The sequence below is a fragment of the Coturnix japonica genome, chromosome 1 (genome assembly GCF_001577835.2).
Source record: "Coturnix japonica isolate 7356 chromosome 1, Coturnix japonica 2.1, whole genome shotgun sequence".
NCBI classification, from domain to species: Eukaryota; Metazoa; Chordata; class Aves; order Galliformes; family Phasianidae; genus Coturnix; species Coturnix japonica.
In genome coordinates, this window is record NC_029516.1 from 331,747 (window position 1) to 357,171 (window position 25,425).

The window sequence follows — 25,425 nt, forward strand, 5'->3', positions numbered from 1 at the left end:
CCGGGGTGAGCTGTGGGCTGGGGCTGGTGTGAGGGGCTTAAACACCAAGGGAAGGTGCTGCAGGTTGTGAGGCAGGGCCTGCAGGGCTCTTCTGTCCTATGGGATCTGTGTCATCGTGCCTTGTGATGACACTTGTCCCCAGCAGCAGCACCCAGCTGCAGGGCTGTGCTCACATGCTGGAGTCCTTCCATCCTCTCCCCCACCAGAGCTTGTCAGGGCTGTGACAGCGCGCAGTGCTCACACACATCTGATGGATTTTAATGTGATGGCAGCTGCGGTATGTTATGAATGTGTGATCCCGTGCCATTAGCTCTGAGATGACAAATGGGGAGAGCGCCAGTGGGACCTCACGACACGAGGCTGCGGTGTGTGGGGTCAGCAGCTCCGTTATACATCCATCCTGCATCTCCAGCTGGGAACAGGGCTCGTAAATTAACAGACGTGCTGCAGGAGCTGCTGTCGGTGCTGGGAGGTCCCTGGGGTGTCTGTGACCTTGGGTGGCTGCCACGGGAGGCTGTGACCCCACCGCCATCGGGGCAGAGCTCTCAGGGCACCTTCCCTGCTCTGCTCTCCATTGGCTGAAGTGGCCTTAGACAAGAGCATCGATTCCAGCTGGGGTGGAAGGATGGAGCCCATCCCTGCAGACAGCCACGCTCAGGGGATGGGGCTGTGAGCACTGATGGAGCTGTGGGGGTCCCTCCTCACTGCAGGGAGTGGGACCAGGCGGCCTTTACAGGGCCCTTCCAACACAAACCCCTCTGTGATTCTATGGAAGCATTTCTGTCAGTTTGCCATCAGCCCAGAGGTCAGCCCAGCACCCATCACTCATAGAATCATAGAATCACTCAGGTTGGAAAAGACCTTAAAGATCATCAGGTCCAACCACAACCCAACCACTGTAACAGCCCTCTGCTCCATCACATCCCTGCGCACCACGTCCAAAGGGCTCTCAAACACACACAGGGATGGTGACTCAGTCACTCCCTGGGCAGCCCAATGCTTCACAGCCCTTTCTGTAGGTAAGTTTTTCCTGATCTCCCGTCCCTGCAGCACAACACTATGGGCTGTGCCCTCCCTGAGCCGGACCTGCAGCCTCTGTTCCTTTATACAGGAATGTGGCCCCAGAGCAAAGGCTGGGAACTGGGCAGGCGGTGACTGTATCCGCACTGTGTACTGGGGGGTCCCCACACTGATGCAGCACAGGGGATGTCAGCAGTGAGCTGCTGGGGGGGCAGCACAGAGGGAGGTGCTGCTCACAGCTGTCCCCATCCCAACCTGCTGAATGGATGAACAGCGCTGGAGCTCTGTGTGACCCTTCAGTGGGGTGGAAACTACAACAAATCAAAGGGATGTGAATCTGGACCTGGGGGGGAATGTGGCTCCTGAGTGTGCTCTGTGTGCGCTGGTGGGATGCAGAGGGAAACCCATCATTGCTGCGTTGCAGCAATAGGGCACAGCAGCGGCTGGAGGCACTGAGACACGTCAGGAGCCTGGGACTCGGTGTGCATTGCTTATGACTTCCTTTCCTAAAGGTTTTATTCCCACTATTTCTTCTGGTTTGTTAATTTCTTCAAAGCCTATTGAGGTATTTGGCGTGTGCGTCCCAGCACGGCGCGGTGTTCCTCATTACCATGTTTATAGCAGTTCCAATTACTGGTGACCTTCAGAGCTGAAGAGCCCAGCTTGCGGCCATGATTTGTAGGCCACAGCGGAGCATCGTTCCTGTTCTCCATCAGCAGCAGCCGTATATCGAGGGTATGGCCTGCTCTGCTTGGGGCTGCTGGCTGGAGGAGAGAGGAGGCACCAGAAAGAAGGCAGGGATGGGATTTTGAAGAAGAAAATGAGGCAGGCTTCTGAGTGTTGGAGCAGACTGGTGGAGATGACATCCATGTCTCATAGGGTCACATCATGGTTTGGGTTGGAAGGGACTGTCATAGGGTCATGTCATGGTTTGGGTTGGAAGGGACCTTCATAGGGTCATGTCATGGTTTGGGTTGGAAGGGACTGTCATAGCGTCACATAATGGTTTGGGTTGAGAGGGACCTTCATAGGATAATAGAACAGTTTGGGTTGGAAAGGACCTTCGTACAATCACAGAATGGTTTGAGTTGGAAGAGACTTTCGTAGGATCACAAAATGGTTTGGGTTGGAAGGGCCCTGTAAAGGCCATCTGGTCCCACTCCCTGTGATGGGACCCCCACAGCCCCATCAGTGCTCAGAGCCCCATCCCCTGCTTGCAGGGATAGGCAGCCTGTGCGGTGCCTCACTACTTTTAGCATAAAGAGCTTTATTCTTCAAGCCTGACCCTGTGAAGTGCAGCTGAACCTGAGCTCCTGGTTCTGAGCGCTGTCCTTGTGCCCATCATGGGCTGCTGAGCCTCAGAGCTCCCCAACCCACCTGCCCCAGCCCAGAGCTTATGATGCCTCCCCACCACTCCTACATTGTGTGTTTGTATGGGAGAAAGGGTGTGAATGAGCAGAGTGAGGCTGAGATGCTGTGCTCACTGCTGAGACCCCAGTGACCTCCAGCCCCTGGAACCAGTGGGACAGTCCACAGCAAGGCAGGTGTGCCTGCAGTGGAGGGACTGGTTGGGAAATGTTAAAACAAACCCATCGTGTGAGTCTATGGGGCCTGATGAGATGCGGGAGCTCTCGGTGATCCCTGGAAGGTGATGGTGGTGGTGGTGGTGGTGGTGGGGAGGTGTCCTGAGGGCTGGAGGAAAGGAGACGCCAGCACTGTCTGCAGGTGCAGAGAAGGGGCTGTGAGGAGCTGTGAGCTGCCACCCCCAGCCCAGGAGCTGATGGAGCACGGAGCCCTGGAGCTGCAGGGAGGTGGCTGGGAGCACCAGCCTGGATCTGTGGAGGGGAAGCCCTGCTTGACCGAGTCAATAGGGCTGTGCCAGAGCTGCCTGCCCTGCAGGGTGAGGGGAGGGCAGGGGATGTTGTTCATGACTTGGGGAAGGCTTTTCATGTTGTCTCGTGTAACCTCCTTGCAGACCAACTGGTGGAATATGGAGGAGTTTAAAGTTTGCCTTCCGCTGGAATAGACTCAGTTTGCTGTTACCTTAAAATCTGTGCTCAGCTCGCCGCCAGACGAGCTGAAATCTCAGTCCTCATGAAATATCAAACCTTAAAACAGGAGCGCTGCGAGAGAAGAGCCAAGCGTAGCGGTGCAGGAACAGAAGGCTTTGAGGAGCTGAACGAGCTCCCTTCCACCAGGGACCAGTTGGGAAATTGTGAACACAAAGTGTAAGATGGGGAATTTTCCACTGGGAAGCGTTAGCGGACTTGTAAAGCACGGACAGGAGCAGTGGGGAATACAGTGTGGGATTTGGGTCTGTTCCAAATGGAGACAGCATTGCGACCTTTGGAGAGCGGAGCATCTCGGGAAGGGAACTGGAGGAGAGGCTTAAGGGAAGCTCCTCCTTGGCTGGTTGATCAGGGTGTTCTTTTAGCCTTGCTTCCATCAAGGTTAGTGCCTGGAAGAGGTGATCATGTTGCTCCCTTCTATGGGGATCTGCTTTGGCACAGTTTGTGAGCGGTCCTGGTGTCTGGATTTGGCTGTGGGGGACACAGGGACGAGTCCAGCAGTGCTGTGACATGGAGGGGTAGCTGGGTTGGAGATGGCACACTTGGCACCGTGGGCGTATGTCACCTCAATGGCCTTGGGATGCAATGCCTCACCCCAGTCACTGCAGGGAGAAGCAGCCTCAGTGACCCCTCATACAATAAATGCAAACTGCACAGACCTCCTTCTGGGTATGGGGGCTCTCCTCCAAACAGGGCTGTGATCTGCCTCCTGCAGTGTGCCCAGCCCCCTCCGAGGTGTTCAGCTGAAAGCCATACAACACATCATAGAATGAGCCAGAGCTCATAACTGGAACAGATTGATCAGCAGCTGTTATTTCATTGGCACTGCTGTGCAGAGCTGTGGGTGCTCCATCCCTGGAGGTGTCCATGGCTGTGGATGGGATCCTGGGCAGGCTGAGCTGGGGGAGCCCCCAGCCCATGGAAGGGGTGGGTGGGAGGGTCTTTGGGATCCCTTCCAACACAAGGCATCCTATGGCTCTATGAACTGCTTGCAGTGAAGGCATAGAAAAACAAGGCAGGTCCTATAAGGACCCTTCCAACCCAGCCATTCTATGGCTCTGTGACCTATTAGGACCCTTCCATCCCAACCATTCTATTGCTCTGTGACCTATAAGGACCCTTCCAACCCAACCATTCTATGCCTCTGTGACCTATAAGGACCCTTCCAACCCAACCATTCTATGCCTCTGTGACCTATAAGGACCCTTCCAACCCAACCATTCTATGCCTCTGTGACCTATAAGGGCCCTTCCAACCCAACTATTCTATGCCTCTGTGACCTATAAGGACCCTTCCAACCCAGCCATTCTATGCCTCTGTGACCTATTATGGCTCTTCCAACCCAGCCATTCTATGGTTCTGTGACCTATAAGGGCCCTTCGAACCCAGCCATTCTATGGCTCTGTGACCTAAAAGGACCCGTCGAACCCAACCATTCTATGCCTCTGTGACCTATAAGGACCCTTCCATCCCAGCCATTCTATGGCTCTGTGACCTATTTGGACCCTTCCAACCCAACCATTCTATGCCTCTGTGACCTTTCAGGACCCTTCCAACCCAGCCATTCTATGCCTCTGTGACCTATAAGGACCCTTCCAACCCAGCCATTCTATGCCTCTGTGACCTATAAGGGCCCTTCCAATCCAGCCATTCTATGGCTCTGTTACGTATAAGGATCCTTACAACCCAGCCATTCTATGCCTCTGTGACCTAAAAAGACCCTTCCATCCCAACCATTCTATGCCTCTGTGACCTTTAAGGGTTCTCCCATCCCAACCATTGCTGGTTGCCTCATTGCTTCAGACCCTGCCAAATTGCTGCCTTCTGCCTGAGGTTCATCATCATCTGCTGGGAGTGTGGTGCTGGGTGGGAATGCCCAGCAGCCTCTGAGAGCTCTGTGTGTGTCTGGGATGGCTCCGAAGATGGTCTGCAACCTGCAGCCTCTGCCGCTGGGAGAAACGGCTCTTTTAACTCCCAGATTGACTTGAGGATCCTTCAGATCACAGAAAAGTTCCACATGGAGATGAGGTTTATGCTGTCAAAGCCACAAGATTAAGGTCTGATCACGGAACTGGAGAATCAGCTGTAAAGCAAAAGCATGAGATAGGCAATGCAAATCTACCATGGGCTCGGCATCAGGCTTCGCTTTACCTTGAGAATTGGGCTTGGTGGGTCCCAGGCTGGAGGTTGTCCATGGTTTGTGTCCCCTCTTGATGTGGGGTGATTACAGCTGCCCCTGGAGCTGCAGAGCGAGCCCCAGGAATCCCCCTGTGCCACTTGGGGGTCTCTGTATGTGGCTGCCTTGGTTTTAAGGACTCGCTCCTTCATGGCCGAGGGAATCGCTTGGAGATCGTTTGGGGTTTCGCTCAGCAGCCAACTTGGGATGCTGAGGTTTGATTTTTTTTTACTTTTTTGTCTGATTGAAATGAATTGCAGTTAAAATGTCACACTGCACTGTTTTCCAAACGGTGCATCAACAGCTTATTGCTTCTGGGTGATGTGCTGCAGTTCCTCTTGAGCTCAAATAGCTTCCTTTAGGCTGCGCGAGGCCGATGAGCTCACGGTGTGTTCTGGGACTGGGGAGCTGCGGTCCCCCCAGCAGCTACAGTGGGGGTGAGGGAGCCAGGAAGGTGAAAGCACAGGAGTTCCTGGGTTGGGGTGGTTTGATGGGTAAAGCCAAAACCACCAGCAGTTCATTCACCACAGCCCGTGGGCTGCGGGTCTGCAGCCACACGCAGGGCTCATCCCATGGGAAGGCGCCGTCGCTCTGAACATCTGCCCTTCCCTCCATCCTTACCCCAGCCTTTGTTGCTGAGCACGGTGCCACGGGATGCCCCTTTGGTCCATTTGGGTCACTGTTGTGGTGCTGTCCCCTCCTGGTGCTCCCCCACCCCCTGCTGCAGCGCAGCACAAAACGTCCTTGGCTCCATGCAGCACTGCTCAGCACCAACAAACACTGCTGTGTTATCACTGCTGTTTTCATCACAGATCCAAAACGCTGCATCACACCAGAAAAACCACCCTCCCAGCCAAACGCCAGCAGCCACAATACCCTGAGAGCAGCAGCTGCCCCCCTCCTCCACTCCTCAGGAAGGTGTAAATAATTGTCCTTTGAGTGCACGAATTCAAGAGGTGAAGCTTCAGCCATTTGCTGGGTAAAACAGGGGTGACATGGGGTGCTCTGGGTGTGGTGTGTGAATGGTGAACATCCCAAAGGGGGAGCAGTGGTTCTCAGCTCCCTTCCTTCTCTCTGGGGTTACACGTACTTTGTGTGCTGGTGCGTTCTGGGGATGACGACCATTTTCTCTGTGGCCACGAGCAATGTCATGGTTGTGTCTGATGCGTGACCCAAGAAATGACCCAATAAACCACAGATCTTTCTTGCAGAGACAGATAACGTAAAGCCTGGGGCGGGGGTTGCAGGTGACTTAGAGACTGATGTAGGGATGGGTTGGGGTTGGATTTGTCCTTCTTTAATGCTCTTTCTCAACCTTAATCAGTCTATCATACGTACAGTTGGTGGCGGTGGGTTTTGTGCAGCCCTGCTCATGCCCAGGTGCACCACAGAAGGCTCATTGGTTTGTAGCTCCTTATCAACTGGGATCCCAGCAGCTGGAAAGCATCCTTCCCAGTCGGCAGTTGGTGAGGAGTTCCAGCTGATTGTTCCCTGATCTAATGAGGACACTGCTGGGGCGATCCTCAGTTAAAACTGTCCTGACTCTGAATTCATTTAATCTTCAGAGCACGTTTTAAGACTTGCTTTCTGTTTCTTTAAGCTCTGAGCAAGTGAAAACAAGGCTTAATGCACGGGAAGAATTTGGCTGACACTGAGGAACCCTGGTGCTCGGTGTCATTTTATGTTGTATTGTTCTTGGGCAGGGGCCTGTTAGGACCCCTCAGTTCTCACAGGGACCCGCAGTGTTACCATTACCAATCTCCTTCCTTGTCTACATCTTGTTTCTGCACGTCGCTGTGATTTCTTTGCTCTGAGGGCTGCTTGCCCCATCTTGTGATGCTAAATCAAGGTGAGAGTAGACCTACCAGTGTATCCAGGAGAATGCGTTTGCTGTGTTTTTTTGGAGGATGCCCCATGCTTGGCTTAAAGGTAGTTGTAGTGTGATCCTGGGAAGCTGCCCCCCAGTCCCACTCTGGTTCTGTCAGCAATCCCTGGTGGCGTGAGGGACGCTCAGCCCTGGTTGGCATTTACATTGTGTGGCTGCATAAAGGCGTTGTCTGCTGTTTCTCTCTATGTGCCTTGGCTGAGAGATCGCCCCGAAGGCTTCACGAGGGGCTGTTCTCCTGCAGACCACGCCTGACTCCAGATGAGCGCTACGTGCTCAGCCCTTCTGCGTTCCCGCTGCTGTGATGCTGTGCGGTGTCATTCCGCCCTCCCCGTTTTCGGGACCCTCCTCGTTCTCATCACTTCTCTGCTTTTCTCCCCACAGTGCTGAGCATTGGCGAAGGTGGCTTTTGGGAAGGAACTGTGAAAGGAAGGACCGGCTGGTTCCCAGCAGAATGTGTGGAGGAGGTGCAGATGCGACAGTACGACCCGCGGCAAGGTAAGCTGCTCTGCGGCAGCGGCGGCTCTCAGCGGATGCACAGAACGGCCCCAGAAATTCAGAGGTCTCCATTTTAAATCTCTGTCCCTCTCAGGGTTTGCCCACAATGAATACATCTGATAAATTGCATTTCTCAGGGTGTCAATGTATTTGCTGTGTGCAGTAGCGCCCAGCAGCGCACCCCTGCCCATGGAGATGTGGTGCTGTTGTGAAGAAAACACTCAGTGCTCCTTTCCATAGAGATTATTGTTGTGATGGAGCAAAACTGTGCAGCTATTGGCCCGGACCTTAAAGCCAGCAGTGTGCTGCAGGAGCCTTCACTGGGCTGGGGCCGATGGGATGAGGCTCAACCAAGTGCTCAGCACTCTCCTCCACTCCTGGAAGGAGGTTGTGGCGAGGGGAGGCCGGCCTCTTTTTTCAGGTGAAAAGGAATGAGATGTGTTGGAATGGTCACAAGTTGTGCTGTGATGTATAGCCTGGATGTGAGGATGAATTCCTTCATGGACAGAGTGGTCAGGGATTGGAATGGGCTGCCCAAGGCGGTGGTGGAGTCTCCATCCATGGCAGCATTTAGCGGATGTGTAGACATGGCACTAAAGGTTTGTGATGAGACTCAGTAGGTCTGATTCATGGTTGGACTTGATGATACTGAAGGTCTTTTCCAGTGCAGGTGATTGTATGAATGGTTTTGACCTGGTAGTACTTTGCTGTAGAACAGAGCCATGCCAAACTTGCAGATGTTTCCAGCTGTGTTTACACACTGAGGAAGGTAGTGGGGTTATGTGAGGATGTCTCGCACTTGTTGAGGCAGGTTGAAGATGACAATGACGGGGTTGAGAGCAGCTCAAGAAATGCATTGTGACTGTCATTGAAACTCAGAGAGAACAAGCTGCAGGGCTGGCGTTTTGGAGATGGTATTAGGATGTTCCTTTAATCCACCTGTGTTTCTGTGCTTTGAGGGTGAAGGCCACGAGCTGCACATTGATCTGCCTTTAATGAGGCGGGTTCTTCTGTACCAGTGCCTCTAGGTAAGAGCTTCCTTCCCAGATCACATTTATAGACCCCTTAGTGTTTATTGACTTGGAAGAGGAATGTCTGGTCACCCAGCTCAGTTTCAGGTCTCAGGACACTTTGGCTTTTCACTTTCCAGTGAGGACCTCATTAAACATCTCCTGTATGTAGAGCCAAAATTATTGGGGGTTTAAACAAAGTTTTTCCATTGAAAACTCACTTTCTCTCGGTTCTAAATTTATTTCTTGGAGCTAATTGAGTTGGAGATCTTTGTGATTACTGACAGCAGAGGTGATCTTTCACATAGCGTCCTAATGTGCTAAGAGGAGATACAGGTTCTGGTTATGAGTCCCATCGCTTCATTACACGCTTCTACTCTTCAGCAGCACCTCCTCTAACTCCATACCCCATGTTCTACTCTAAGTGGCATGACGTTTGTATTGGAGCCAGGAAATTAATGTCTTTGTGCTTTCCACGTGGCTGGAACAGAGCTCTGTGTCAATCCAGGATCATCAGCAGGTGGTCCTCATGGCTGGTGGCCTCCCTGAGATCTGTAGGTGTGGGGATGTGCATGCAGGTACTGCTGGCTCTCTGCCCCTGGGCCACTCATGAGACCACGGTGCAGATCTGTGCTGTGCAGTGGGAGTGCATCCCCGCCAGGCACATTGTGCTCCCTCTTTTGCTTGTCACACAGCTCCATTTCTACATGCAGAGCTGCTGTGGAGAATCACCAGCACGTGGTGTGGGCAGCATCTGCAGCGCTGTCTGAGAGCCCAGGTGATGCTGGAAGGTGGTCTTTCTCTGTGGAATTTTGACTGAAATGAAGCAGAAGGAGCTGGCTCTCAGTGCCCGTGGGGATGTCTGCCTCCTGTGCTCCTTCCTCCCATCCTAAGCGCATCCCTGAGGACCACGATGCTCAGAGTGTGAGCTGCACAGCAGCAGCGAGGGAAGGTGCCTTCAGGAGAGATGGAGGTGAAGGAAAGCTGAGGGTGGGGAGCGCGTGTGATACACAGACTGCAGAAGCAGAGAGAGCACCAGACCCAGAACCTGCCAATTGTTCTGCAAAACGGTGATGTGAGGTATCTTGGTAATAAGGGAAGAGTCTGGATTTTTATAGCTGATGAAAAAAAAATGTAGTGAAGCAAATGGAGCTGACTTTCTCCAATAAGTTAACAAAGAGATGGAATTTGAAGAGAATGTTTTAAGTCAAAGGGACAAAACCCATCTCTGACGGAAGAGAAATCTTGCGGGTAGGGAATCCAAAAGTGAGAGCCTGAACGAAGCCCATAGGAAAGAGCAGAGCTCCCCAGGAACAAAGACTGGGATTTGTCTGCAAAGAAATCTATGTGAGAGGGATCTGAAATTCTAAATATAATGTGCACCTTGCCAAAAACACAGCAGAGAGAAATCTTGAATCATCTATTTCTCCTCTTAAAATTCTCGGCTGTACAAATGAGTGAGGAGAGCAGAAGTTGAGCTGTTAAGCAGTGAGGATGAGGTGAGATCAAAGCTAAATAGATCAAGCTCCAAGTCCATCAGGACACTTACCTGGATGTGTGGGAAGGTGGACTGCCTCGGCCCTTGGCCAGTGAGGGTGGCCCGGCTGGGGGTCCCCAGGTTCCTGACCCAGATTCCCATCAGGAGCAGCCAACCCCTGCAGACCCCATAAACCATGGGCACCAATTCTATGAGAGAAAGAATATGGGATGTTGGTGGAGGTTCCCATTGGGGTGGCCATAGATCAGAGGTGGGCAGCCGAGATGTGGTTGGCGAAGGAAATGTCATCGTTTGAGCTCGTTTGGATTCTGGGACAGAGCTTAACTGTGTCGTGGCAAATTATTAGTGAGGGTGGAGGAAGTGTGGGGGAGCACGAGAAGTTTGTCATCTGTCGCTGGCTGATTAGCGGTTGCATCTGTTGAGTGCTTTCACTGGGAGCTGTGGCCAAAAGAAAACAGGAATGTGCTGCTCGTGTCCCCTTGTGCAGTCGGATGCGGTGAGAACATTTTACTCTGAGAGGTGGGTGAGTTGGTGTAACAGAACCAGGATGAAATTCAGCAGGATAAAATGCAGGATCCTGCAGCGAGCTGATGGGAAGAACTCCCGTTGCAAACCAATGCTACTCTTGTTGAAACAACAGCTGGAGGGGTTCGTGCATTGGAGCTCTCCTGCCCTGCAGAGCCCACCGGTCTCTGGGGAAGTGCTGCTTGGAAATTAAAGGCCAGGCTTGGGTTTGTGAAGCAGAACGTGCCAAACGCAGGCAGCCTGTTGTCACAGTAACTTGTACGTGGATTGCGAGGTGTGATAATGGAGCATAAGCTCTACCCTGCGCCGCCAGCCTGGAACCTGGCCTTGGTATCAATCCAAGGCTGCTTGGAAGCACCTTGCTACTATTTGCCTCTCTCAAGTTTTGTTTGTTTGGAATGGCAGCGTAGCATCTCTTTTGGGAAACATTCTGTGCTCTTTATCTGCTTCCACGTACAAACCTGTCTGGAGAGAATCGCGAAGGCAGCTCTTTGCAGGCTGTGTCTGAAGTGCACGTGTGAGCCTCCTGGCGCTGATATTGCCCTGTGGCTGCTTCCCTGCCCTTGGAGCAGAGCTGCTCCTTCCCTCTGCTGCTTCCTGCCCAAGAGGGAGAGCAGTCAGCTCCGCACCGAGTGGCAGAGGTTTCCTTCCTCACCGCTTCTCATCTGCCCACGTGTTTGCCACAAGATTTGCAGTAGTTTTCATGGAGTCACAGAATGGCCTGGGTTGAAAAGGACCACAGTGATTGTGTACTTCAGCCCTCCTGCTACGTGCAGACCAGGCTGCATTGTTACAGCTGTGGCTTTCCATCATTGTAACATCTGTATTCATGGGATCACAGAATAAATAAGGCTGGAAGAGACCTCTAAGACCACCAAGTCCAAGCCCGGCCCATCCCCATCATACCCACTAACCACGGCCCTATTCCTGTCACACGAGACTCATTTACAGAGTTCCTGATGGACTTTTTTCTTGTGAGAAAGTAGAAGTAATGGTAAGACCAGGGGAGCTGTTGGTTACAATGGGAGATATTTGGTTTCTTCCCCGGTACCTGCGGGTGGCAGTGGAGGTAGCAGCAGGGTTGCTGCATAGTCCTGTTGTGAAAGGGCTTTGTGAACAAAGAGTTAAGAGCTTGAAACACCTCGTGCTGAAGGAACAAGTTTCTTATGTAGGAAGTGGTTTGAAGTTGTGACAATGACTGTTGGACAGTTTGCATTACTTACAAGTGGAATAATGAGATCGTGGTAGCAGTCAGGCCTGGCCCCTCTCCATCTCTTCTTGTGACCAGTGTAGATCTCCGAGCACAAATGACATAGCGAGGGAGTTTAAAAAATGACCACCATGGCTATTCCTGAGCCATCACCATCATCAGTTGGACCAGATGATCTTGTAGGTCCCTTCCAGCCTTGTGATTCTGTGATTCTATGATCTGTTCTGCCTGTGCTGTTCAGGAGAGTCAGAAGCATTTTCCAGCCAAGTACATGAGATGCCCCAGAGCCCATCAACACCGAAGATCTCAAAGTGTGTGTACCTACATTGGAGCCCAGAGCCCACAGGGAAGCTCTGCATCGTTACCAGTCCACCCCGGAGCGTGGTCCTGAGCCTGGTGTGGGAGCAGGGCTGTCCCTGGCCCCTGTGGGCTCAGGATGGGAAGGCACCGAAGCCGGTGGTGGTTTCTTTGGGTAGAGGGCACTGTTGTTCTTTGCTCATCTGCTGCCAACCTCAGGTGATAACGCGCGTAGGCTGCCGAGGTGGAGGAGGATTGTGGAGGATTCGGGTACCCAGGTGAAAAACAGCTCTCTGATCTCCGGCAGTGAGTTGGCTCTCTGTTGCTGGAGGTCTGCACTTCGGGGAGGCCACCCCAGTTTGTTTTGCTGTCCGTTCTGTGACTTATCTGTGTCTGTCCTGTGTCTGGAGGGACGAGTCACTTATTCCACCTCTTCTGCCATTGTCTGGGAGCACTGAGCTCTGCTTTGACCTGTGGAGGTCCTCCCCTGGAGGACTTCAGGTAACATGAATCTGGGCTTGTCTTCAGCTGGGCAATGTGAAAGTCTCATTTGCAATGATGGGGGGTGGAGCGATGAGTGCGGTCCTGCATCTGGGCAGGTTGGTGTCCCAGGGGCCGTGGTGATGTCCCAGTGACCACTGGTGTGGGTCAGATCTCTTTGGTTTGGTTGCAGTGGCTCAGACAGAGCCCCACGCCGTGAGCTGGAGCTGTGCGCTGTGGGGCTGGGTGGGCTTTTATTGGAGGCTCTGAACATGAGGGGAAGGAACCGCCCGAGGAAGGGTCTGGAGCTCGGATGTGAGCCAGGAGGGGGGGGAGGGAGCAGAAGCCAATGTGTGTTAACCACGAGGTGAGGCCGGGGGGTGCTGCATGCCTGGGATTTGTCGTGGCTTTGGTGCATTCCCTGCACTACCTTTACAGCCATTTGCTTTCACATGAAGAGCGGCAGCAAGAATACAGGTGTAGCTTCAGATTGGTTCCTGTTTGCTAAAGAAATGTACCTGCTTGTATCATGATCTCTTGGCTGGAGAGAGGCAGCTCTTCCCCTTTGGAGGTGACAACTCTCTGCCAAAGCAGGGAACCAGAACGAGTCCTCTGTTCACCTGCACCAGCGTTTAAAAGCCCCTTCACTTGTTTTTCACTTTCCTGCCTTCCACCCGACGCGGATCCTGTCTCCATTATTGCGCTTCCCACGCTGGGCTGCCTCTGTCCGTGCTGCCGTTAGCTTTGATCCCCGTCTCCCCATGTTTTAATTAATCCGCTGCTCTGCTGGCAGCCTCCCCTTCCAGCCAGGAATAAAGGTCAGCCTTGTGAGTACCGAGGGGCCGCTTTGCTTTTACAGCTAATATCTGTTACGTTGGCTGAGTTTTAATATTTCCCTTTCTGAGCGAGAGCTTGCAGGTCCCTGGATTCCTTCCAGCTCCGCTTTGCCTTCACATTCCTGACGGCAGAACTTTGCACTGATTTGCCCACAGAACGGCAGGCACATGCACACGTTGTCCGCATTCCCTGCAGGGATGGCCGTAGCAGTGCTGGGGTCAGGTGGGGTGCGTGGAGGAGCAGCAAAGTGCAGCCTCATCTGACCCTCTTAGCGCTGCCGTGGCTCTCAGCCCTGGTCTCCATCGCGCCCTGTCTCCAGGGAGCAGCGATGTGGTTGCCTTAAAGCACTCTCAGGCTGACACCTGAACTGCTCAGAGCCCCAACGAGTTTGAACCACAGACGAGGCGGCTGCTGGAGGTTGTTTCTGCTGGAGGTTGTTTCTGCTGGAGGTTGTTTCTGCTGGGCTGATTCATTTCAGCTTGGACATCTGAGAAAACAAAAAACCCACCATCGGAAGGCAGGGCTGTTTGGTTTCCTAGAGCAAGAATCTGGGCTCAGCAGAATGGTGCTACTGACACTGCAGAGCGTGGCAAACAAAGGTGGAGGGAACTGGGCTGGTTTAGCCTGGAGAAGAGAAGGCTGCGGGGAGACCTCATTGTGGCCTTTCAGTGCTCGAAGGGAGCGTATAAACAGGAGGGGTTATGGCTGTTTGTGAGGGTGGGCAGTGATGGGACAAGGGGGAATGGTTTGAAACTGAGACAGGGGAGGTTCAGGTTGGATCTTAGGAGGAAGTTTGTCACCCCGAGGGTGGTGACGCACTGAACAGGTTGCCCAAGGAGGCTGTGGATGCCCCATCCCTGCAGGCATTCAAGGCCAGGCTGGATGTGGCTCTGGGCAGCCTGGGCTGCTGGTTGGTGACCCTGCACACAGCAGGGGGTTGGAGCTGGATGAGCATTGGGGTCCTTTGCAGCCCAGGCCATGCTGTGGTTCTGTGGCTGGGAACAAAGCCTGGCCTTGCTGCTGCTGCTGCTGCTGGTGGCTCTGACCAGCGTTCATTCGGAATTCTGCACTGCTCCGGTTGCAGCAGGGCACTGCTCTCCTTGCAGTGGATGCTCTGCACCTTATCCCACAGCCCCTGAAAGAAGCCAGCCCTTTTTCTTTCTCTTTTTTTTTCACCACCTGGATGTGTGACCGTGGAGTCCTCACGGTTTTTATTTGGTTTCAATGCTTAAATTTTCTGCGGTGCCGTTTGACACGCCGTACATTGCCTTAGTTAATGTCTGCTGAGCACTTCGGTTCGGGCTGTTTTATGTTTTATTCATCCCTGGTGCTGTATTTGATATCAGCTCACACGATGAGTTAGAATTTCTGTCTTTTTTAAGCAACTGTATCATTATTAGTTGCTAATACCTTCTGGCACTCTTTCTTGTATTATGCACTTCCCACTGTTTCTGAAGCTCAACAGCCTTAAAAGAAATGGATACAAATCCCTTCTATATCCAGCTCCCTGCTTTTCCCACTCAGTTCTTTCACTTCTTGCTTTCTGCAGATTGCAGCATGCATTCCTCCAGTGCTGGGCTGTGGGCTATGGGCTATGGGTAGGGCTCTGGGCTCCAGGCAAGGCTCTAGGCAGGGCTGTGGGCTCTAGGTAGGGCTATGGGCAGGGCTGTGCTCTCAGCCAGGTGCCTGTCCCTGTGACAGCCTGAGCCCAGCTTTGCATGGAGAACATCCTGAAGATTTGCTGCAGGACATTGCTTTTGTGCAGGTTCTGGTGGGAGGGTCCCAGCCCAGTGGAGGCTGTCAGTAGTGCTTGGCTTGCTGCTGACCACGAGGAACTTGGATAACACGGGTAGAATCATAGAATCACATGGTTGGAAAGGACCTACGAGAGGTCCTAACAATCCTCCTGTCACTGTTTCTGCTGGAGCCAGGGATTGCGCTGCGAGTTGCATTGGTTAGAGCTGGGTTTCCTTGGGCAGCCTAGATGCACTCTGCAGAAGTGTAGGCAGAAGGGAGGGAGGTGGCTGCCCCGTCCGCCCTGCAGCTACAGGACCGGTGTCCCCCACTCACCCTCTGAATCCTTGCTGCTGACTCAGCTTTCTTCTGGTCCTCAGTTACTTCTCTGTGTTCCAAGGCTTGATGCAAACGTTAAGTCCAAAGAGAGCAGCAGGAAGATTCCTAAAGGATCCTAGCAAAGAACTCTGACCCAGAGCTGCTGATTTGATGGTTCTCTTCTCTAGCAGCTTGGAATCTCCTGTAATTATCAGTAGAATAAATGGTGGGTGGTCAGCACGCACGATCCTTTCTGTGTTCGTGGAAAGAACAAGTCCTGCTTAAAGACATTCACTTTAACTGCATTATTTTTGTTGTTGTGAATGATCAGCACCATTTCCAGGATGGCAGGATTTTTTTCATAGAGTCATCTGGATTGGGAAAGACCCCAAAGATCACCAAGTCCAACCCCAGCCCATCCCTGCCGTGCCTCTAACCCACATCCCTCAGTGCCACACATTCCCTTTTCTTGAGCCCCTCCAGAATTCGCATCATGAATCCGCGTATGAAGAGCAAGACAAAGCTGTACATATGGACTCCTCCCCACTTTCAAACCTTTGTGTAGGGGAAGTCACCTCAGTGTCCTACAGATCTTTGAAGAACTCAAGGAACATCAGGGCAGAGTTTGACGTGCTGTGCCCAGGTTTTCCAAGAGCCTTTTGGAGGACTTTCTCAGAGGCTGCCTCTCTGTAGCTGGCTGAAAGTTAAAAGCAAAGGATAGAAACAAGCACGTGGGTTCAACCTGAGGTGGGGGTGGTCGGTGCTGGGCCACAGGAAGCTTCCAGCGAGGACTTACAAAGAGAGGTGAGCATGGAAAGGTTGACAGCAGAATATACTGGGAACGTGAGAAAGGAGGGAGACGTGGAATGATTTACTGTCCTTTGCCTTAATGTGAGAATTAAGCTTGCTGCCTGATCCCATTGACTCCACAAATGGATGTACTGCATGCACACAGCACAGCTCTGGGGCTCATTGCTGCAGCGGGTGGAGATTCAAGGCTCCAGGAGGAGACCATGCAAAATTCATGGAGGCCGTGTTCCTTGGGTTTAATAAAGTGCTGGTTCTGGTCCCGCTCTGCTGAGAGGCTGAAGGTGGCCTTTGCTCACACAGCCTTTGTTCGGAGCTCTGCACTGACCACTGCTGTCTGCCAACATGCAGAGCCCTTGAAGAGTCCTCCAGAGCTTTCCTGTGCAGTTCTTCAGTCACTGTGGGGAATGAGGGCCTCAGTCCTACAGCTGGTGGGTCTGGTGCCAAGGGTTAAGCTGAAGTAGGGCCATAACCCTGCCAGGTCCTTACCAGCAACCTGAGTGAGATGGCATCTTTCTGCTGGTTTCTTTCCTCAGCTCTACCATGTTCTTGGCAGAAAATGAATCAGTGTTGTTATTCATCTTTATCAGGCTTAAGGTTCCCTCCCCACCCACTCTCTGTATTACTGCCCAGGTTGGAGGATGCCACATTATCAGCACTTTTATCTTCTGTTTCTGGATCCTGGAGTCTTTCCCCAAGCCAGATCTGGAAGGGAACGTAGCAGAACCCTCTGGCTCCTCAACTGTTGTGCTTCCAAATCGAGGACCCCCATCCGCTGTTCTGCGGAGCTCCTCGTGCAGAGTCGCTGTGATGTGGGTGTTCTCCTCCTGCAGGAGCATGAAGCTGAGGATGAGAGGCAGGAACACAACCGGTCCTGCCTTGCTGTGCTGGAAGTCTCTGCAGCTGCACAGTGTCACCGTCCCTGGTTGCCTAGTGGGTGCCATACCAGCAGAACCTCCATCTCCCCGCTGGCACCAAGCCCTGGGTTGGTTGGGTTTCCTTGCATGGCAGTGAGGTTTGGCAGAGGGATAGCTCTTGCTTCTCCTCTTTATTCTTCATGGGTCCCTGTCTTGGCCAGGTGCTGGGGCAACACTCATCTTCAAAAGGTGCCACTGTTCTGTGTCACCTGTGCCATCTTACGTTGGGTGCCCAAACTGCTCTTGAAGCAAAACTGTGGAGCTAAGTGACAAAACCAGAACTCCCCATCCATCGCGTTGTACCCAGTGAGTGGTTGGGGTGAGGTGAGTCCACACAGACCCCCCCCTGCTTCTTGAGAGGGCAGTGAAGATCACCCCGTCCCTGCTGCCTCGATGTCCCCAGGGCACACATTGGTCAGTGCAGATCGAGGGATGCAACAGAAGCAGAAGGGAAAAAAAAACACATAAGTGAGGAATCAAAGATGCCCAACACGAACAGCTCTGACTAAGGTTTAGGTCACCTCAATTCCGACATTTCTTAAGTGTGTTCAAAGCAGGCACACATTCAGCCTGGCCACGTACCTCACAGGCAGACAGACAAGCGCAGATCCATTTCTCCCTTGCTGTGCTGGTGCCAATAAGTGCTGTCCCCTGCTGTCTCCATCCCCTCTGATTAGCGCCCACTGCCTGTAAGCTGCCTCTTTTCCCCGGAGCTGTGAGCATAGCTCTGTATTTTCCCAGCACGTGGTTGCAGAGTTAGGGGATCCCTGGGATGGTGGGACAGCAATTTGTTGTGCATTTGGAGTGGGAACGTCTGTCCTGTGCTGTGCCTTGTGATGCCAGCAGAACCAGTCCAGGTAAATGGGGAAGGGGCTCCTGAGACCCCATGTGACACTGGCAGCTTTTGTCCTGGGGGGCACAGCGCTGCCATGAGAGCTGATGTGCCAGGTGGCAGCGGGGATGTGGCAGAGCAGATGTGGCGACGGCACTGAAGGTGCTGGTGTAACTCTGTGCTTGAAGGCTCCTTGCTGAGCTCCCCGTGTGCTGTGTGTGCTCTGGGAGCCCAAGTGGAGCAGTGCTGGATTGTGGTGTGGGGCGTCGTGGTGCCAACCATCCTGGGCAGCATGGAGGTGGCACTGCTCCATCCCTGCTGGTCATAGCAGACACTGCTGCAGAGTGGCAGGGTTTGCAGGAGGACTTGGCTGAGGCACAGGTGACGTTCCCTGGAGATAACGAGCAGCTTCAGGGAGTCCTCAATAAATCTGTTCTTTGGTTGCTTTAAGAAATGATTATTAAAAACAGAAACAAACAACAACAAAACTTGAAGAAAAAAGGTCCATGTTAGGGACTGTGTCATCATCTCTGCAGTGCTGTAAGAGTTGTGGGTCTCTCCAAGGTCCACGTCCTGCTGATGAGCTCATGGGGCAGCATCTCCATTGGGCATCTTTATAGAATCACAGAACCACAGGGGCTGGAAGGGGCCAGGAGAGATCACTGCATCCAACCCCCTGCTCACACAGGCTCCCTACAGCAGGTCACACCAGCAGGCATCCAGATGGGCCTTGAGTATCTCTATATAAGGAGACTCCACAACACCTTGCTTGGGGCATTGCTCTCCCGAGTGCATTGTAGCCCTGGGAGTGCCTGGGGGAGAGGAGCAAGGCAGCACATTGGGGAAGTTTGTTTCTTCACATTATTAAGGTAGGAGAAAGTGCACTTTCTTGGATGCCCCATCCCTGGAGGTGCCCCAGGCCATGCACGGAGCCATGGGCAGCCTGATCTCATGGGGGGCACCCAGCCCATGGCAGGGGAGGAGCTGGGGGGCTTTGGTCCCTTTCCAATCCAACCTGCACCTGCCTGGGTTGTACTCCCTGGAAATTCTCATTGTATAAATCTGTATAAACCTGCATGGAGCAGCATGGAGAACCTCTGAGTGGTGTTTCTCGGGGTCCGCTGCTGCTGGGCTCTGTTGACTGCTCTCCCTGCTCCCTTGAACCAACAGCTGCCCAGCTTAGTCCTTGGGAGGGGTGAAGCACAGATGCTGCTCTCTGACACACAGTTATTTGAGAGTTGACTTCCAGCTTATTTGCAGTTTTTTTTTCCCAGTTACAGATGGGCTAAAAACTCTAACAAGCATAATCACATCGCAAGCATAACTCATAAATGAAAGGCAAGAAAGACTAATACAATTATCTCCTCGGTGCACTTGTGTAACGCTGGCCAAAGTTGCTCCACATGATTACATCTCGTACATAAATTACTGCATGAAACTGATGATGGTACAGCGAGGCTTCCAGAAGAATTCGCTTTCAGAGAAAAGTTGCATTTGAACTTCAAAGAATAAACATCAGTCGTGGGGAAACAGAAGTGAGTTAACGGCCCTGCATAAAGCGCGGCCGCAGCACAAATCACCACGCAAATACATCCCTGGGCTTCTCTGTCTTCAGTCAACAGAGCCAGGTGCCGCAGGGGTGTGAATTAGCTGATTCTCCTGGTGATGCCGTAAGGAAGGGAAGAGTCATACTTGAAGGGTTTCCACGCCTGCTTGCGTTTGAAGTGAGGTTTGCTGGTGTGCAGACATCTGAGCTGGGGCTGCGGCTGCCAGAGGAGCACATGCCAGCAGCTGGTGGCAGCGTCCCCCATGTTGCAGCTCCTTCTCCTCAGTGGGGTCCACCACGATCCCTGCTGGACTCGGTGCCGCGTGCCCTTCCTCCTCTCAGCACAGTTCAGCAGTTCTTGCTCTGAAATCATTCCCTTTCTCTCCAGCACTGTGTTGGGATGCAGCCCCAGCCAGATTGGCTGGCTGGCACCAAGCCTGGAAGAGGCTTTAATTGTGGTGGCATCTGCTCATCAGCCTACTCCGAGTCAGGTGCTCAAGAGCACTGTTTGGGATGCGTGGGTGAAATCCACAATGGGCAGCGGCTCCGTCTGCAAGCGCCGTGCCGGGGGTTGGGGCGGGCGCCTGCGGGGCTGCAGCAGAGCAGGACCTCTGTGCTGGCTCCCAGTAGAGGCCCTGCTGCTGGCACCCACAGTTCGCTGAACCCAGCCTGGGTTTGCTGGCGTTGTGCAGCAGCAGCCCCAGCGTGGATGGAGCTCGTGGAGCAGCACAGCTCCTCATTGGCACACACAGCCAAGAGCTGCCAGGCTCGTGGTCCGGCTGCGGCAGGAGGAGGCGGCTGCCCAGCAGTTCTCCTGACCAAGAGCATCGTCTGCGCGTGGTGTCACTTCTAGAGTGGCGAGATGCTTCAGGAAGCAATGAATCAGGGCTCCCAGAAGGGACTGGTGGAACAGAGCTGGGGCATCTGTGAGCCTTTTTGGTGGGTGTGTTGGCACAAGAAGCGTCTGCGTTGTGGTGTAGGCACAGGTGCAGGCCCCAGCTTCCTCCATTCCCAGGACCGGCATCTCCTCTGACTTGCACATCAGTGCTTTTAGTGTAAAATTTCAATTGAAAAGATTGTATCCATTTCAAATCCTCCTTTTTGACCAGCACAGAATCTAATTGATATCTCCCTTCCTGAGTTCCTTATCTGCTTGATGGCTTTATGTTTTGCGATGACCTTGACCTCCCGGTGGTTCGTTGCAGCTCTTGGCTGATAGCAGCAATATTCCTGCTGCTGCATTACATGATTTAAGGGATCGTTTTCCAGCATCTGACTCGTCACGCTTTGCCTGGTGCTCCGGTGCAGGCAGCTGTGTTGTGCTGCCTAAAGTGCCCTCAGCATACAGCCACCGGGGAAGGTGCTTGCTGGGGACACCCTGGCTTTAAGGTCAGGCCTTCGTTTGTGTTGGTCACTGTGCTGGCCTGTTGACCTCTGAGAATCTGTGCTGCTGTAGTGCCTTATCTATATTGCTGTGACATAGGAGCACCCGATCACAAACAGATGATGAAAGAGACATTGCCACCCATAATCAGAGATGTGTAAGGCTTGCATTTAATTAGATGAAGCTCAGTTCTTAGAAGCGCAGCTCCAACGTTCCACAGAAACAAAACATCATCTTTTCACATTCCAAAAGATTTATTGTTTTTCTTCCATCTGTAATGCGGTGTTTGCTGTCTGAGGCTGGGAACAACCAGGTCATCAGCTCCGGCCCAGCAGCGCTCTGCCCCACCTGCACAACAGCTGCTGCCCTCCTGTCAACTTCTCTCCAGCCCATCCACCTTCTCTTGTCCAGCCGTGGGACGTTCCGCATTCCCGTGTTTGTGTTTAGTGCCAGGAGGCAGCTTTGCCTAGAAAAATCTGTTTGGAAAACTTGACAAAGGCCGCTTACAGGTGGTTTGCGGAGCAGCTTCAGCACAGCCTGCATCCATCCACGCGCTCCTGCTGGGTGCCAGCCTGTAGTTTTCCAGCGCTCTGTGTTCCCTGTTCCCATTTCCCTGCTGGCACAGCTCCTCCCACAGGGTGCCCCAGGAGCTGGCACCTCCGCGCCCGCTTGCTCCCTCGTCCCTAAATATAGAGCCTCCCTCTCCACACCTCTCCAAAGCATTCGCTCCTCTCCATCCATCAGCCTGGGTCCCTGATGCCTCCTTGACGGCTCCATTAAACACACACTCCGCAGCAGCTATATTTAGAAGTCAGGAAGAGAACGAGCCTTTGGGCTGCGGGCAGCCCATAAATCGAGTTCTCTGAGCAAAGTCACCACTCTTCTATCTGGAACGAGATCAATGGAGGTGTTTGCAGACGAGGTACCAGTGTCTGTGCACGCGTGGATGGGAGGCAGGAGATGACGAGGCAGAGCACAGCAGAGGAGAAGGGAGGAGAAGGACCTAAAGCATGGCTGTATGGGAAGGGGGGAGTGGGACTTCCTGAGGGTCCCTGTGCACAGCAGTGAGGGGAATGTATCTGTAGCACCGCGGGGCAGCAGGGCTGCGCTCGTCCCTTGTAGGGTCATAAGGGGGCAGGAAACATCTGTGACCCCCTGCACGCCATGAAGCAGGTGGTGGCTGTGCTCCCTTTGGCTGTTGGGGTCTGCCCAGCTGGTGCCCACATGGAGCCCACCCCGTTCACCCCCAGCGCATCCACCTCAGCTCGTGCAGCTCAACAACCCGCTGCTGCTGAGCAGGATGGAGGTGGGGGTGCAGAGCTGCTCAGGTGTTTTTAGCCCCAGGTGAGGGGTTCAGCTCCTCATGTCACTGCACAGACTGCTTACAGTCTCTGCTTCTTGGCACAGCTCGTCTGTTCCTCAGTAAGATTAATTCCTCAGGTCTTAGAGACAGTTTCTCCCGGGCCAGGGTTTGGTGGAAGATCACCGGCCCAGAGGACCCGCAGGGCGGCAGGAGGGGCTGCCCTGAGAGCTTCGGCCTGCTCGGTACCCGCGGGGCCTAACGAGGCCTACTCGGGGCCTACTCGGGGCCTATTGAGGCCTACTCGGGGCCTACTGAGGCCTACTTGGGGCCTACTCGGGGCCTGCTCGGGTCCTGCCCCAGGCCTGCAGGTCCTGCCCGCCGCGCGGCCCCGGGCCCGGCTCTGCCTTCTCCGTGATGGAGCTCGGGCTCCCCCTGGCGGCAGCGCCGCTCGGCCGCGTTGAATCGCGCCCCTCCACCGCAGCGCTGCGGCACCGCGGGCGGCCGAGGGGAGAGCGGCGGGTGCGGCCTGACGGCGATGGCTGCGGGGCTATGAGCTGCGGGGCTATGGGCGCTCGGCTCACACACCGCGATCCCGTCATGGGGAATAAACCCATAAGGCAGGAGGGTGTGAGAAAGGAGAACCCCCCCCAGACGGGGCTGCTTTTAGCCCAGTTGGCTCCATTCTGTGCCCGCTGCCCCCCGTCCTGCCAGCAACCAGAGCCCGGCCCCTCCGACGGACCCAGAGCTCCAGCTGTGCCCCCATTGCAGAGCGGAGGGTTCGAGCAGCTCCCTGCCCTGCTGGCAGCGCACCCTGCGGCCCCGTTGGCCCTTTGAGCCCCTTTTGGCTGCCTGACGGGCAGTGTTGGCTTCCAGGACCTCGGGTCCTGCTCCACTGAGCTCCTTTGTGCAGCTCTGCCTCCTGCCTGCTCCGCTGCAGCCCCTTCTTGGTGGCAGTTGTCATTTTGGATTCCAAAGCAGGAAAAAGCCAACGTTTATTTTGCTTTGGGTGCAGCCAAAAGAGGAAATGGAGCCCCATCCACACTCTACTATTCGTGCCCTCCTCTTTCCCCTTCACCCCTCCTAACCCCCCAGCTCAGCAGCATGGAATGGTTTGGTGTCCCATCACCCTGCTGCAGGTTGAGTTGGCTCAGCATCACTCAGCCCAGTTCAGTGCGAGGCCTGCGGTGCTTCCTGCAGGTTGTTTGATGTGTGAACCCATGGCCATGCAGATAAACCCGCGTTTGGCAGCATGGGGTCAGTTGGGAAGGTTGGTCCCTCCCAGCCTTGGGCCGCGGGGCTGCTGGGGATGGCGCTGCTGTTCACACACGGGGTAGCAGAACCTTTGTGTTCCTTCCTCCCCTTTCTTATGGCTTCTGTGCACCCATTGGGCCCACTGAGCGCTGGTGAGGAGGTTGGGAGCTGTTTCCATCTCTTCTGTGGGATTTACATCCAAATTCCCTGAGATGGGCAGATCCAAGTGGGCAGAGGGGAGGTGGGGAAGGTTGCTGTCCCAGGACACAGAACACACCTTTGCTTTGCTGGGGCTGGTTCTTCCCCTCAGCTCCGCTTTGGAGTTATAGTGAAATTTGCTGCTGTACATTGAAATCTGCAGGGTTAGGAGTGATAATAGCAGGATCTGCTGCTCACAGGAGCTGCTGGGTGCAGCTGGGGCTGTGCACAGCTCTGCGTGGGGCTGTGTGCTGACACGTGGGTTGTGGCTCGTTTTGCTCCTGGTGCTTTAGTGAGGGTCGTCTCGCTGTGTGCACACACACAGAAGCAGACTGCGACCGCTGCTCCGTTAGCCCTCAGCTCTGCACTCTGTCTTTTTTTTTTTCTTGTAGAAACCAGAGAAGACAGAACAAAGCGTCTCTTCCGACATTACACTGTGGGCTCCTACGACAATTTCACCTCTCACAGGTAAGCTGCAGCGCCTTTGCTTTGTGATACAAAGAGATTCATTTCTGGGGGCAGAGCGTCCTGCTGGCTCAGCACTGCGTGCTGTGGGCACTGAAAGGGGAGGGAACTTTGCTGCTTCCAGTGCATCCAGCCTTTGGTGTGGCTCCAGGGGTTAAAATGCGGCCACAGGGCAGGGCGGTCTGCTTCGTGTCTTGGTTTAGGAGTGAATGTCCTGGGAATGCTTTGATGTGCTCTGGAAATTGAGGAGATGTGCTGGGTGCGGATGGAGGGGGGCAGCTTCATGCTGAAGGGGGGGGACGCTGCAGGGAAGTGATTGCATCAAGTGGCTGTCATTGGGTGTTTGTTCTGTGCACCCAGGGCTGTGATCTGGGTGTTGAGGGGGCACAACAACACCCAGGCATCACAGCACTGGGTCACACACACACACCCAGATCACAGCACTGGGTGCACACCACAACAACACCCGAGATCACATGCACTGGCGGGGACAGCACACAACACCCAGATCACAGCATCTGGGGTGCACACCACACAACACCCAGATCACAGCCCTGCGGTGCCACAACACACAAACACCCAGAGTCACGAGCACTGGGCTGCACACACACTAACACCCAGATCGACAGCCACTGGGTGCACACACACAACACCCAGATCACAGCACTGGGTGCACACACACAACACCCAGATCACAGCACTGGGTGCACACACACAACACCCAGATCACAGCACTGGGTGCACACACACAGGCACCCAGATCCACGAGCACTGCGGTGGCACACACACAACACCCAGATCACAACACTGGGCGTGCACACACACAACACCAGATCACTAGCAACTGGTGCACACACACAACACCCAGATCACAGCACGGTGGTGCACAGAACAAAACCCAGATCAACAGGCCCTGGGTGCAGAGAAACAAAACACCGCAAACTCGGTACAGCCACTGTGATCGCAATCACTTCCCTGGCAGCGATCCCCCCCCTCAGGCATAAGCTGCTCCCCCTCCATCTGCGCACCAGCACATACTCCTCAATTTCCAGAGCACATCAAAAGCACTTCCCAGGGACATTCACTCCTAAAAAACCAAGTACACGAAGCTAGCCGTCAGACACATCACGCCCTGCCCATGTTGGCCGCATTTTTAACCTCCGAA

The 25,425-nt window shown here is 53.9% G+C and overlaps 1 protein-coding gene across 1 annotated transcript in view; it reads left to right on the forward strand.

The window, feature by feature from the left end:
• Positions 1 to 25,425, forward strand: part of SHANK3 (SH3 and multiple ankyrin repeat domains 3) — a 259,036-nt gene that overhangs the window by 132,906 nt on the left and 100,705 nt on the right. Inside the window, exons 16-17 of the mRNA XM_032446652.1 lie at positions 7,535 to 7,648; positions 24,188 to 24,263. Of these exons, the coding sequence (XP_032302543.1) occupies positions 7,535 to 7,648; positions 24,188 to 24,263 (190 nt within the window). The remainder of the gene's footprint in view (positions 1 to 7,534; positions 7,649 to 24,187; positions 24,264 to 25,425) is intronic.